Raw genomic sequence first — 15,478 nt, 5'->3', positions numbered from 1 at the left:
ATGGTGAGGTGGTTTGTTTAAGTCAGGCACCCGGGGAGACACCTGTTGTCCGTGGGAGGAATATGGCCATTGACATGCCTGGTGAAAATACCAAAAAAATCAGCTCTTCGGTGTGGAAGTATTTCAACAGAAATGCGGACAACATTTGTCAAGCCGTATGTTGCCTTTGTCAAGCTGTAATAAGTAGGGGTAAGGACGTTAACCACCTCGGAACATCCTCCCTTATACGTCACCTGCAGCGCATTCATCATAAGTCAGTGACAAGTTCAAAAACTTTGGGCGACAGCGGAAGCAGTCCACTGACCACTAAATTCCTTCCTCTTGTAACCAAGCTCACGCAAACCATCCCACCAACTCCCTCAGTGTCAATTTCCTCCTTCCCCAGGAATGCCAATAGTCCTGCAGGCCATGTCACTGGCAATTCTGACGAGTCCTCTCCTGCCTGGGATTCCTCCGATGCATCCTTGCGTGTAACGCCTACTGCTGCTGGCGCTGCTGTTGTTGCTGCTGGGAGTCGATGGTCATCCCAGAGGGGAAGTCGTAAGACCACTTTTACTACTTCCACCAAGCAATTGACTGTCCAACAGTCCTTTGCGAGGAAGATGAAATATCACAGCAGTCATCCTGCTGCAAAGCGGATAACTGAGGCCTTGGCATCCTGGGCGGTGAGAAACGTGGTTCCGGTATCCATCATTACTGCAGAGCCAACTATAGACTTGTTGGAGGTACTGTGTCCCCGGTACCAAATACCATCTAGGTTCCATTTCTCTAGGCAGGCGATACCGAAAATGTACACAGACCTCAGAAAAAGACTCACCAGTGTCCTAAAAAATGCAGCTGTACCCAATGTCCACTTAACCACGGACATGTGGACAAGTGGAGCAGGGCAGACTCAGGACTATATGACTGTGACAGCCCACTGGGTAGATGTATGGACTCCCGCCGCAAGAACAGCAGCGGCGGCACCAGTAGCAGCATCTCGCAAACGCCAACTCTTTCCTAGGCAGGCTACGCTTTGTATCACCGCATTCCAGAATACGCACACAGCTGAAAACCTCTTACGGCAACTGAGGAAGATCATCGCAGAATGGCTTACCCCAATTGGACTCTCCTGTGGATTTGTGGCATCGGACAATGCCAGCAATATTGTGTGTGCATTAAATATGGGCAAATTCCAGCACGTCCCATGTTTTGCACATACCTTGAATTTGGTGGTGCAGAATTATTTAAAAAACGAGAGGGGCGTGCAAGAAATGCTGTCGGTGGCCAGAAGAATTGCGGGACACTTTCGGCGTACAGGCACCACGTACAGAAGACTGGAGCAACACCAAAAACGCTTGAACCTGCCCTGCCATCATCTGAAGCAAGAAGTGGTAACGAGGTGGAATTCAACCCTCTATATGCTTCAGAGGTTGGAGGAGCAGCAAAAGGCCATTCAAGCCTATACAACTGAGCACGATATAGGAGGTGGAATGCACCTGTCTCAAGCGCAGTGGAGAATGATTTCAACGTTGAGCAAGGTTCTGCAACCTTTTGAACTTGCCACACGTGAAGTCAGTTCAGACACTGCCAGCCTGGGTCAGGTCATTCCCCTCATCAGGCTTTTGCAGAAGAAGCTGGAGACATTGAAGGAGGAGCTAACACAGAGCGATTCCGCTAGGCATGTGGGACTTGTGGATGGAGCCCTTAATTCGCTTAACAAGGATTCACGGGTGGTCAATCTGTTGAAATCAGAGCACTACATTTTGTCCACCGTGCTCGATCCTAGATTTAAAACCTACCTTGGATCTCTCTTTCCGGCAGACACAAGTCTGCAGGGGTTCAAAGAACTGCTGGTGAGAAAATTGTCAAGTCAAGCGGAACGCGACCTGTCAACATCTCCTCCTTCACATTCTCCCGCAACTGGGGGTGCGAGGAAAAGGCTCAGAATTCCGAGCCCACCCGCTGGCGGTGATGCAGGGCAGTCTGGAGCGACTGCTGATGCTGACATCTGGTCCGGACTGAAGGACCTGCCAACGATTACGGACATGTCGTCTACTGTCACTGCATATGATTCTCTCCCCATTGAAAGAATGGTGGAGGATTATATGAGTGACCACATCCAAGTAGGCACGTCAGACAGGCCGTACGTAAACTGGCAGGAAAAAGAGGCAATTTGGTTCCCTTGCACAAACTGGCTTTATTCTACCTAAGTTGCCCTCCCACAAGTGTGTACTCCGAAAGAGTGTTTAGTGCCGCCGCTCACCTTGTCAGCAATCGGCGTACGAGGTTACTTCCAGAAAATGTGGAGAAGATGATGTTCATTAAAATGAATTATAATCAATTCCTCCATGGAGACATTCACCAGCCGCAATTGCCTCCACAAAGTACACAGGGAGCTGTGATGGTGGATTCCAGTGGGGACGAATTGATAATCTGTGAGGAGGGGGATGTACACGGTGATGAATCGGAGGATGATGATGAGGTGGACATCTTGCCTCTGTAGAGCCAGTTTGTGCAAGGAGAGATTAATTGCTTCTTTTTTGGTGGGGGTCCAAACCAACCCGTCATTTCAGTCACAGTCGTGTGGCAGACCCTGTCACTGAAATGATGGGTTGGTTAAAGTGTGCATGTCCTGTTTATACAACATAAGGGTGGGTGGGAGGGCCCAAGGACAATTCCATCTTGCACCTCTTTTTTCTTTCATTTTTCTTTGCGTCATGTGCTGTTTGGGGAGTGTTTTTTGAAAGGGCCAGCCTGCGTGACACTGCAGTGCCACTCCTAGATGGGCCAGGTGTTTGTGTCGGCCACTAGGGTCGCTTAGCTTACTCACACAGCTACCTCATTGCGCCTCTTTTTTTCTTTGCGTCATGTGCTGTTTGGGGAGTGTTTTTTGGAAGGGCCAGCCTGCGTGACACTGCAGTGCCACTCCTAGATGGGCCAGGTGTTTGTGTCGGCCACTAGGGTCGCTTAGCTTACTCACACAGCTACCTCATTGCGCCTCTTTTTTTCTTTGCGTCATGTGCTGTTTGGGGAGTATTTTTTGGAAGGGCCATCCTGCCTGACACTGCAGTGCCACACCTAGATGGGCCAGGTGTTTGTGTCGGCCACTTGGGTCGCTGAGCTTAGTCACACAGCTACCTCATTGCGCCTCTTTTTTTCTTTGCGTCATGTGCTGTTTGGGGAGTGTTTTTTTGAAGGGCCATCCTGCGTGACACTGCAGTGCCACTCCTAGATGGGCCAGGTGTTTGTGTCGGCCACTAGGGTCGCTTAGCTTACTCACACAGCTACCTCATTGCGCCTCTTTTTTTCTTTGCGTCATGTGCTGTTTGGGGAGTGTTTTTTTGAAGGGCCATCCTGCGTGACACTGCAGTGCCACTCCTAGATGGGCCAGGTGTTTGTGTCGGCCACTAGGGTCGCTGAGCTTACTCACACAGCTACCTCATTGCGCCTCTTTTTTTCTTTGCGTCATGTGCTGTTTGGGGAGTGTTTTTTGGAAGGACCATCCTGACTGACACTGCAGTGCCACTCCTAGATGGGCCAGGTGTTTGTGTCGGCCACTAGGGTCGCTGAGCTTAGTCACACAGCTACCTCATTGCGCCTCTTTTTTTTCTTCTTTGCGTCATGTGCTGTTTGGGGAGTATTTTTTGGAAGGGCCATCCTGCCTGACACTGCAGTGCCACTCCTAGATGGGCCCGGTGTTTGTGTCGGCCACTTGGGTCGCTGAGCTTAGTCATCCAGCGACCTCGGTGCAAATTTTAGGACTAAAAATAATATTGTGAGGTGTGAGGTGTTCAGAATAGACTGAAAATGAGTGGAAATTATGGTTATTGAGGTTAATAATACTTTGGGATCAAAATGACCCCCAAATTCTATGATTTAAGCTGTTTTTTAGGGTTTTTTGAAAAAAACACCCGAATCCAAAACACACCCGAATCCGACAAAAAAAATTCGGTGAGGTTTTGCCAAAACGCGTTCGAACCCAAAACACGGCCGCGGAACCGAACCCAAAACCAAAACACAAAACCCGAAAAATTTCCGGTGCACATCTCTAGTAATTGGATATTATCTTAACTAATGTTTCACACATTTACTAAATTAGTTACTTCAGTTGCTCAACTTTAACTACTAAAATCAGAATATTGTGTTTACCTGACATCCTTTTAATGAGTTATGCAAAACTGATAACAGTTGCACTTTATAGCACCTCCATTTGTCCATGTCGCTTCTGATCAGCTGTCGCCAGGCATCCATTAATTTCACAAGAGAGTGAGAGTCTCACCTAGTAATTTAATTTACATTTGTTCAGTCCAGTTTATATAAGCATAAGGACTATTGATGGAGATGTCAGGAACTTACCTCTATGTTTACTACACGTGAACACAGTATTGTTTGTGTAGCATATCTTGCATGCTCCAAAACCAAGTGTACTGTACATAATGGGCAATGCAGAGTTATATGCAAACTGAATGCATTTTCACTTGCAACATGGGGTGTAAATGGGTTGTAATGGGAAATTCTCAAAAAAGGCTCTAAACAGAGTTGTACATACATTTAAAGACACCTCTTTTCAGTGGGATTTTTAGCAGTTAGTTTAGCGGTGGTGCAAGAGCGAGCTGATAATGATGGCTGCTAAGAAATCAATAATAAAGAATGGGGTGGTCCAGCTGCAGAGATGTGTACAACTCTGCTTATATTTAAATATACATCTTCAGTTACATGCATGCAATGCGAGAGCACTTAAGGCCAACTTGTGTTCAAATCTGCATCAGCCCCATAATGACTATGCTTAGTGTACCAATGAAGCAAACTATGCTACAATGGCAGTAAGTACCTTTAATTGATATAAACACTAGCCTTTCCCATTTTACTAAAGTAATTAGTTATTAATGTATTTCTTTTTTTCAGAAAGCAAACCTAACATTTTCAGATTGCATGTACCATGGTCACATGAGGATATCATTAGAATATCAAGGTAATGTATTTTGACATCCTTCACAATTTACTATTGTGTGCAATGTTTAGTACAACAAAATTTTCATTGTCACATGATTTCCTAATACACAATGTTCTGAAGTGATTTACTGATTCCGGAACTATGGATTCTTCATATTTTACTTGTTATGTTATCAACTTTGTTGCCTTTCCAAATATAGAAAGTTCTATTTGATACAGTGTCAGACTGGTAATGCATTGTGCCAGGGTAATGCAGTGGTAGGGCCAAAGAAATATTCTGTGCATGCAATACCTTTTGATTATTTTACTTCCTATGCAAGATGGTAAAGGACAATATATTTAAAAATAGGCGATACCAGTAAAAAAAACAAAAAAAAAACGATATACAGGCATAAATCTACAATACTAGACCACAGTACTACGTTAATTTGATTAAATAACTTTTTTTGGACCAAACTTTGATCAGAAAGCTAATTAAAAGTGAGAGATAATGACAAGAACTTACATATTTATCACTATCATTTTGAAGTTAACACAAGAAGTCACAGCTAGACTAAAAGTGAAATCACAAAAACACAAAGTTAGTTACATATCCTATGCTGTCATAAAGTATGTTACTTGTTGTTGTTTTTTTTATTGGAAACAGCAATACAGATACATTATGACACCAGGGACACATGGGCATCTGCATGTTTAAACCTACTAATCCAAGCTTACACATACAGTACTGTATATTTGTTTGCACATAGAACTGCTAGCATTCTGTTCTTTTTACATAAGCCCTTACCTTAATGTATGATTAACTCCCCCAGAATTTAATTTGTTAGTCTGTGTGCCAGAAGAACTTTCTTAGCAGTGCCTGTTTTCTATGGGAAAGCAAGCTGCATATCAAGCAGAGGAGAGCAACAGGCCACAAGAATCTTGGCAAACCTAAAGTGGTGGCCCCCAGCTTTGTGCCACTCTCTGAACCAAAGTCACTGTCTGTCTGTGCTGCAGGAAAGTTACACTGCACATCAGGGAGAAGGGGAAGTACATTTTATTCTTCACTACATGCTTTCTCACCTTTCTCTGTAGGCTCTTCCTGAGAACATAAGAATTGTATACTTTTAGTGAATGGGAGGGATGTGGGAAGTGCTAGTGAATGGGAACATGTGGTGAAGTTTGAGTAGTGTGTTGAGAAATGTCCTGGGAAATGTGTTTACTGGAAGCAGGAGTATGCATTCCGATATTGGAAGCCTTTCAACAAAACCCCAAAGACAAGTGTAGTATTGGAAGGTGGTTTTAGATTTTCTCTAACCCTTTGGGCTAAAATGCCCTAATAAAACTTAGTTGAACTGAGAAAAGAAAAGGTAAATAATAGTGTACATTGTGTTAAAATTAATTAATAAGTAAAAAGGTGTCACCAATCTCAGAAACAGAAAATGTCTTCAGTAATTTCACACCATTACTCGATGGTGATTGCATGTGCAACGTGGAGCATGTACATCTCAAATGTAGAATATTTGATGGTTATTGATCTCCAGACAAAACTTTGAATTAAAGCTTGAAGATTTGCTACTGCCATTGTTGTCAGAAAAGGTTTCTTAATAAGTGTGTCAAGGTGATCAGTCCAGGTACTTTTCAGCATATTTCACAAGCACAGTGACATTTCATGCAGGTCCATTTCTAGACCTTATAGTCTCCTTTGCCCCCTCCCCCGACAAGTAAAACAGGGATAGTGCACACGAAGGCGTGCATCAAAAAATAGGGGTATGGCTTCATAGGGAAGGGGCGTGGCCACAGTTATGCCCCCCTGTAGGTAAGCCCCCAGTAGTTGTGCCCCCTGTAGTTTTTTCCCTAGTAATTGTGCCCCCTGTAGTTATGCCCCCCTTTACAGTGAAATGACACTAATACTCTACTGCAATTTATTTGTTTAGAACATATATAGGATAATGTATTCCCTAGTGTAAATTAGCATTACATTAGGAAAAACACACCAATCGCAAGACACTACATTAGAGATTCTAGGCTATGGGCCTAATTCAGACCTAATCGCTGCTGTGCGTTTTTGCACAGCAGCTATCAGGTCTGAACTGTGCATGTGCCGGCACCACTGTACGACGGCGCATGCCAAACAGCTGGCTGATTGACAGGCAGAGGCGGTCGCTAGGTGGGAGAGGGCGGGCCGGCAGCGTTTAGGGGGCGCGGTACGTGCAACGCAGGTGTGCCCGGACCATTAGGGGGGTGGGGGGGTTATGCGGGCCGCGGCGGCTGTGTGATGTCGCTGGCAGGTAGCTACTCTACCAGTACAAAAGTGGGTGCAATGCTTTTGTACTTGTGCTGGGGGCTCGGGACTGACATGCGGGGCAGACTAGCCCTGTGCTGGGCATCACCCCCGCATGGATCAGGTCTGAATTAGGCCCTATGTCTGTAGCAGTTAAAAAAGTGAGTTGTTGCCAACCTCACAAAAGCACTGAAGTGTCACATAGCAGAAGTGGCCAGCTCTTCCCTGCTGAACGCTGTCTCACCTCTCCTGCTGGTCCCTGAGTGTGGTGCGCTCCTCCGGTGCTCTCCGGTCTGTCTGTGGCAAGTCTTGTTCCGGCTGCAGCCATGCTTGACTCCTGCGGCATTCCACATGGCGCTGGTGACTGGGTATAGCCATCTTCGCCTTTCTCACATGACTGCTGCACCACCAATGGAAAGCAAGAGATTGTCCTTTAAGGATGCAGCAGCCAATCCATAGTTAGCAAGGGGTATATAGGGAGCTTCCCAGACTCTCCCAAGTTCCTAAATAGCTGGTCCAATCCAATTGTCTGCTTAATTGGCAGTTCCTGAATAGTTGATTCTATCTCAGTGTCTGCTCAATTGCCAGTTCCTGAATAACTGGTTCAATCCCAGTGTCTACTTAATTGGCGGTTGTCACAGGCAAACACCGACAGTGCCGGTACTTACCCATCCAGATGCTCTGGCAGGGTCCTTCTGGTGGGGGTTTCAGGCTGCTGGCGGCTGTCACTGACTGCAGACAGGTCTGCGGAGTGCAGGGGTTGGCAACAGAGGTTCTCTTGGAGCAGGGTCCAGCTGCAGATATACGGTATGGGCGCCGCCATCTTGGATGGGTCAGGTGATTCCCTGGCCCAATATCAGGCAAGTTCTTGGAAAACCAATTACATTCAGCCTGCAGGTATAAAGCATGTGATTTCATGTGCAGAGATTGCCAGTGCAATGTCTTACACATAGCTACTGTTTGCTCCAGGTCTCTGTGCTCCTCAGTGATGTTTATTCAGCATCCAGCTCTCTTTGTTATTACCCAGTGTCCCTGGATTTTGCAGCCATTAATATGGAATGACTTCTTTCATTAATAGCTGCTGACCCGTCAGCCTCCTTCAGTGTATCCCAGCTTTGCCACAGCCTCTGTAGTGCCTAACAGCTGGAAGGTAACAGGGGTGCGGTTCACGGTAAAATCATCTCCTGCAGTCTGCTTCTACCTGGCCGTTCAATGTACCTTGTCCAAAGCCCTGTCCTCCTCGGATACTTATGAAAAAGACTTTCTTACAGCCAGCTTGTCTGATCCTCCTAAAACCAGCATGTGCCGATTCTCAAACTGTGGTTTTGGATTCACAAATCTCGTCAAGTCTGACAGTTTGCACTGGCCACATGAATTTGGTGGGTAGTCAGGGTTCTGGCATGAGTTTTCTCCAGAGGACCAGGTACAACAATTGCAGATACCTGTGGTCGATCTTCCCCGTCCAATATATCTTTCCGTTGTAAATGGAAGTCGAACCTCCAGTGGAGTAAAGACTCACCAGACTCTACCTATTCAATTATGCGTAGGTGCCTTCCATAAGGAGTTGATTACATTTTTCGTTATACCCAAGGCTTCACATAAGATTGTGTTGGGTTCCCTTGGATAAGGAAGCATAATCCAAGAATTGATTGGGAAAATATGCAAGTTTTGTCCTGGGGAGAGTCTTCTTCTTTTTCTTGTCTAACTTGTGTGAAACCAGTGAATAAAAGTAAACTAACGCATACAGTACCTCACAGATTCCATCTCAGTATGCCTCCTTCACAGATGTCTTCAGCAAACAATGGACTGAGATACTATCTCTTCACAGACCTTGGGACTGTCCTATTGACTTAATACAAGGGAAGATACCCCCATCCCCCAGGGGGCCATACTTATCCCCTCTCGAAACCAGAGATGGAGGCTATATCTGAATACATCAAGGAGAATTTAGCCAGAGGATTCATTTGTCCTTCCACATCATCTGCTGGAGCTGGGGGGGGGTTTGTCCAGAAGAAGGATGGGGGATTATGCTTGTGTGTTGATTATCGAGGTCTGAATGAAATAACCGTTGAAATTTGTTATCCTTTACCCTTGATAACGGAATTATATGACCGAGTGTCTGTCTTCACCAAGTTAGATTTCAGAGGGGCATATCATTTAATCTGTATTCGTTCAGGTGACGAATGTAAGATGGCATTTAATAGTCGAGATGACCATTTTAAGTACCTTGTTATGCCATTCGGCCTCACCGATGCTCTGACAGTATTCCAGCATTTTGTAAATTAGATTTTCAGAGACTTACTTTACAAATCAGTCGTATTCTATTTAGATGATATTTAAATGTTTTCCTCCAACTTGGAAGAACATCGTTGTCAGGTCCAATAAGTTTTATGAAGACGTAGCCAGAATCATCTCTTTTGTAAGAGGGAAAATGTGTGTTTTAATAATCCTCCATGCCGTTCCTGGGATATATAATTTCAGGCTCAGGGCTTGAGAAGGACCCTGCCAAGATACAAGCAGTCCTTAACTGGTCTAAACCTACAACCCTCAAAGCAATACAGTGTTTTTTAGGGTTTGCAAATTTCTACAGGAGATTCATCGTGGGGTTCTCGATGCTCATAGCGCCCATCACCGCTCTTACTCAGAAGGACACTGATCCCCATCTGTGGTCCCCAGCTGCTGAATCAGCCTTCCAGCTTCTGAAACAAGCTTTCACAACTGCTCCAGTCCTAAGACAACAGGATACCAATAGGGCATTCTTTCTAGAAATAGATGCTTCCTCTGAGGCCGTTGGAGCAATTCCCTCCCAACGATCATAAGACAATAATCTCCACCCATGTGGGTTTTTTCCAAGAAATTCCTCCCTGCTGAGAAGAACTTCACCATAGGGGAACAGGAGTTATCGGCGGTCAAGTTGGCACTGGAGGAGTGGCGATATTTGTTAGAGGGAGCCAAATTTCCAGTTACCATTTTCACCGACCATAAAAATATAATCTTCCTTAAAAATAGTCAGTGTTTAATTCCTCAACTAGCCCGATGGGCCATGTTCTTTCCACAATTTAATTTTATGTTAACATTCCAGCCTGGGTCTCAAAACCAAAAAGTGGACCCTCTCTTTTGATCATTCTTTTCAGAAGAGTCCAAGGCTCTTAAGCCTTTTCAGCCAGCATTAGAAAATCTACATTTTGCCACTACCAAAGTTCAACCACTGTTAGGGAAGATGTTTATTCCTATCTCTTTTCAGAAAAGACTGATAACTTAGGCTCATGCTTCCCGGTTTTCAGGTCACACCGGAGTGCATAAAACCACAGAGTTCATTCAATGCTCCTACTAGTTGCCCTCTCTAAGATCTAATGCCTCAGCTTTTGGGGGTGATTCAGACCTGATCGCTGTTGTGCGTTTTCGCACAGTGGGCGATCAGCAATAGTCTGCACATGCATATTCACCACAATGAGTATGCGTGTCACCAAACAACAACAGGCATCACCAGGCAGCGACAGTCTGGTGTGAAAATGTCAATTGCACGGGCATTCGCAAGGTGATTGACATGAAGAGGCTGTTTGTGGGTGGTAACTGATCCTTAACTGGGAGTCTCAGGGAAAACACAGTCATTCCCAGCGTTTTGACGGAGGGAATGTTTTGTCCGCTCCGATCCCGATCAGCCTATTCTCATCGTACTGTAGGATTAAGTCCTGGGCTGCGCACAGACTGCACACACTGGAATATTCATTCAATGGTGAGTGAGGTGTGTACGGATTTGCAGCTGTCCGCTGACTGTTTTTTTTTGCAGTTCAGCGTACACATGCTATCGCACACTTGCATTGTGAATATACATTCCCTTTGTGTGGCGACTACAGCACAACAAATTAGCAGTCAAGCGATCAGGTCTGAATCACCCACTTTTTTTCTTTGTGTACTAAGGGGGTGATTCTGACTTAATCGCTGAGCTGATAAATTTGTCGTGCTGCATCCAGCACGGAGAGAGATAACCAAGAATTGGAGATGTTCCACAGAATCTATGTTTACTCCTCTCAAGATAATTGGGTCTAAAGGTGTGTACACGTGGTGAGATCCTTGCTATGCCCGATTTTTACTTATGCAATTTTATTATGCAATGTCCCTTAAACTCCCCCAGAGCCCAGATAGCACAGATTTTGACTATCTGTACTTTCGATTTTGACTAAGTGCCAATTTTGACTATACTTTGTAGTAGATAGTACACTAGCACAGTGTATCTAACCTTGCCTAACACCTTGAGATATGCACTAACTTTCCTTAAGATTTTGACTATATAGTCAAAATATTACAGATTTATCTCACCTTGTGTACATACTTTAACTCTTACCCTGAGCGGAGTTTGCCCATAAAAATTTATATCACTCTTCTACCAAGCATACCCCATTCTTCACTGTATATGGTTTTCACCTGCGGGTTCCTAAGTTTCAAAGTCTACACACTCTTGATCTTCCTGCAGTTAAGAATTCATTCAAGAGGTTCTCTGAAATATGGAAGTGTCCATCAATGTCTTTAGAAATTTTCTATTTGTTACAAGTTCTGGGAAGATAAGAGGAGGAGAATGGTTCCCAGTTTGAAAATAGGAGATCAAGTCTGGCTCTCAACCCGCAACCTGAGGTTACAGGTACCATCTATGAAATTTGCACCTCGATAAATTGGACCCTTCCCGGTGGAGGAGGTTGTCAGTTCAGTAACCTCCAAGCTCAATTTATCTCCATATTTGAAGATTTTTCCAACATTTTATATTTCTTTATTAAAACCATTGGTTTTAAACACGTTCTGTAAATTTCTTCCTCGCTCTGCAAAACTAATCACGGATCGTTGAATCAAGTTCAAAATCAAAAGAATTCTAGACTCTCAAGTTAGATTTGGCCATTTACAGTACCTCCTGGACTGGACTGGAAAGGGTATGGTCCTATGGAACGTTCTTTGGAGAATTCTTCTGATATACATGCTCCTGCCTTACTCCGCAAATTTCATAAAGAGATTCCTGACAAACCTAGCTGCTGTCCGGAGGCCATCCCAAAAGGGGGGTAATGTCATGGCTCAGTAGGGCAGGCACCGAGAGCGCTGGTACTTATCCGTCCGGACGCTCTGGTGTTGTCCCTTTCCGAGAGCAGGGTCCAGCTGCGGAGGTCTGGCATGGGCGCCACCATCCGTGGCCCAGTGGCAGGCAAGTTCCTGGAAAACCAATTCGATTCAGCCAGCAGGTATAAAGTAAGAGATTTCCTGTGCAGAGATTACCAGTGCAACGTCTTACACACAGCTGTGTGCTCCAGTTCTCTCTGCTCCTCAGTGGTGTTTATTCAGCATCCAGCTCTCTTTGTTATTACCCAGTGTCCCTGGATTTCGCAGCCAGTAATACGAACTGGCTTCTTCCATTAATAGCTACTGACCCTTTGGCCTCCTTAAGTGTATCCCAGCTTTGCCACAGCCTCTGTAATTCCTAGCCGCTGGAAGGCAACAGGGGTCCGCTTCACGGTAAACCCGTCTCCAGCAGCCTGCCTCTACATGACCATTCGATGTACCTTGCCCAAAGTCTCGTCCTCCCCGGATACTTATGAAAAAGACTTTCATACATCCAGCTTGTCTGATCCTCCTAAAACCAGCATGTGCCGATTCTCAAACTGCGGTTCCGGATTCACAAATCTCGTCAAGTCTGACAGTTTGCACTGGCCACATAAATCTGGTGGGTAGTCATGGTTCTGGCATGGGTCTTCTCAGAGTATAGACAGCCGTCTGGAGGCTCTGCATGCATCCCAGTGCTATTTGGCTCAGTTTTTTCAAGAAATATATTCTCGACAGGATTCGATGCAAGCCAACATCACAGGCTTTACTGCAGTTCAGTGTACTGAGGCTCAGCCGGTACAACCTGTTGCTGCTCCTTTGGTGGCATCTCCATCATAGTTACGTTTACCAACACCTAAAACCAGCATGTGCTGATTCCCAAACTGCAGTTCTGAATTGACAAATATTGTCAAGTCTGACAGCGGTTCATGAATAGTTTGTTCTATCTCAGTGTCTTCTCAATTGCTGGTTTATGAATAAGTGGTTCAATCCCAGTGTCTGCTCAATTGGATGTTCCTGAATACTGCAATTGGTTATATCCCAGTGTCTGCTCAATTGGATGCTCCTGAATACTGCAATTGGTTATATCCCAGTGTCTGCTCAATTGCTGGTTCCTGAATAGCTGGTTCAATCCCAGTATATGCTTAATTGCCAGTTACTGAATAGCTGGTTTAATCCCAGCATCTGCACATCACCATATCTATTTTGAAGATTCGATAGTTGCACCTGTTACGTGTATCCTGATTAATTGGGTGCATCATTAGTTTGCTTTTCCTGAGTTCATAGACATCGAACTGTCCCGTCTGTGTGTAGCATATTACTATAATATTACTAAAACCTCGCTAATACAATTATAATATTTCTAAAACCTCGCTACTGTTTTCATCTACTCTCGACTGCATGAAGAAAAGTTATATCAGACCATCAAGTTTCTAAGACTCACAAACCCCATTCCAGCTACAACACCTAGTCCGAAACCACAGCCAAACCCATATGTGACATAAAGAAATTGAAACAGTACTGACGGAGCCAGTATATAACACAGATGGACTAATGTAAATATCAGTACAGTATATAAAATAGATAAATTGTATTAATAATCCAAAATTAGCAGTGATAAAATGCAAACAGTGCTGCTAAAATCCACTGGATTAGACACATTCAATAGATAAAAATGTTGCAAATGTAACTTTGTAAAGCAGATCAATAATAATTACAGTGTAGCAATTTTTCTATCAAATAAATATGCAATAACAAATTGGCAATATTAGGAGTGCACGGAGGTTTTAACTCTGCTAATCTGGCAATTAAGGGGTCCATTAATCAATATGTTTTAGCTATTTAAAACTCATTGCGTGTGATAAATGGTGATCCAGCCTATAAGCTCCCAACTGTCATGTTTTAAGCACATTACAATTAGGAGCTGATTGGCTGGCGCACCATTTATCAAATGCAATGAGTTTTAAGTAGCTAAAACTTATTGATAAATGGGCCCCTAATGTCACATCGATGGTGCATGATCCCTTATCTTAATACACAATCTGTATAATGGGGTGATCAATACAAATCACAAGTATCATATGCAACAAGTTTTAAATTGCTAAAACTCATTCATAAATGAGCCCCTAAGTACTCTTAGTAATCCAGCAGAAAGGTTTAAAGCAGGAAAAATAAAGTATTACCATTGTAATTTAAATATATAATGCATACAATACCGTAATGAGGTTTACTCTCTGTTGTGGCACTATAACTGAATAATCTCACATAGCATCAGGTGTTCACCTGTTACATTATATTGGTACAAAAATGAATCCATAAGAAGTTATATCAGTTATATTCACACTCTCAATACAGTACAGGAGCACTTACAGAGATATCTCAAACTGACTAGTTTGGTGTTAGAGCTACACAAATAACTTCAGGGCACATTACACACCATCTGGCCTCCTGCAGGGAATACTTAGATGTTTTCAATGTATTGATCCACTCAAGTGGGCATTGACTCTTCTGCTGTTGGTGGAATCAAGATATCCTGTGAATGAATTCACGATCTGCATTCAAGGCTAAGGTGTAACAGTGTCCAGATAGTCAGCAAACACCTGCCTAGTTAAGTAGCCCAGCAGGCACAGAGTAGCCCAGCAGGCGCAGCTGCCACACTGTGGTGACAGTAAAGGAGAAAATGTGTTTCATCCACTTGCTGTGGACTTTTTAAGATGAAAGTATTAAATTATAAGTCATAAAAGACTAGTCAGCAAACACTTGCCTAGTTAAGTAGCCCAGCGGGCACAGAGTCTTTTGCAACCACAGCTGCAGCCAGTGGCATAACTACCTAAATTAAGCCGGTAGGTGAACTCACACTGAGCACAGCTGCCACACTGTGATGACAGTAAAGGAGAAAATGTGTTTCATCCACTTGCTGTGGACTTTTTAAGCAGAGTCTTTTGCAACCACAGCTGCAGCCAGTGGCATAACTACCATTGGTGCAGTGGGTGCAGTTGCTACTGGGCCCGGGCTTCTCCCAGTGCCGGCTACCTCCCCCTGCACCCTGACACAGGCTACCTCTGAGGCCAGCCTCTCCCCATTTTCTACTGCTCATAGGATAAATGGCCGTTGCTGATAGCACCCCCTGCAGCCGCAGAGGATGAGGCAGGGGGGTGGGGAGGCCCTACGTGGCCGGCTCCAAGCACCAGCAGCAGA

At 44.4% G+C, this 15,478-nt stretch overlaps 1 protein-coding gene across 3 annotated transcripts in view; it reads left to right on the top strand.

Moving 5' to 3' along the window:
* Positions 1-15,478, top strand: part of PGAP1 (post-GPI attachment to proteins inositol deacylase 1) — a 1,346,394-nt gene that overhangs the window by 995,797 nt on the left and 335,119 nt on the right. For all 3 annotated transcript variants that reach the window (XM_063934105.1, XM_063934104.1, XM_063934106.1), the window contains one exon: positions 4,888-4,954. In XM_063934105.1, the coding sequence (XP_063790175.1) occupies positions 4,888-4,954 (67 nt within the window). The remainder of the gene's footprint in view (positions 1-4,887; positions 4,955-15,478) is intronic.

Source organism: Pseudophryne corroboree, chromosome 7 (genome assembly GCF_028390025.1).
Source record: "Pseudophryne corroboree isolate aPseCor3 chromosome 7, aPseCor3.hap2, whole genome shotgun sequence".
NCBI lineage: Eukaryota > Metazoa > Chordata > Amphibia > Anura > Myobatrachidae > Pseudophryne > Pseudophryne corroboree.
Note: the sequence above shows the minus strand (reverse complement) of the source record. Positions and strands in the feature narration are given on the sequence as shown.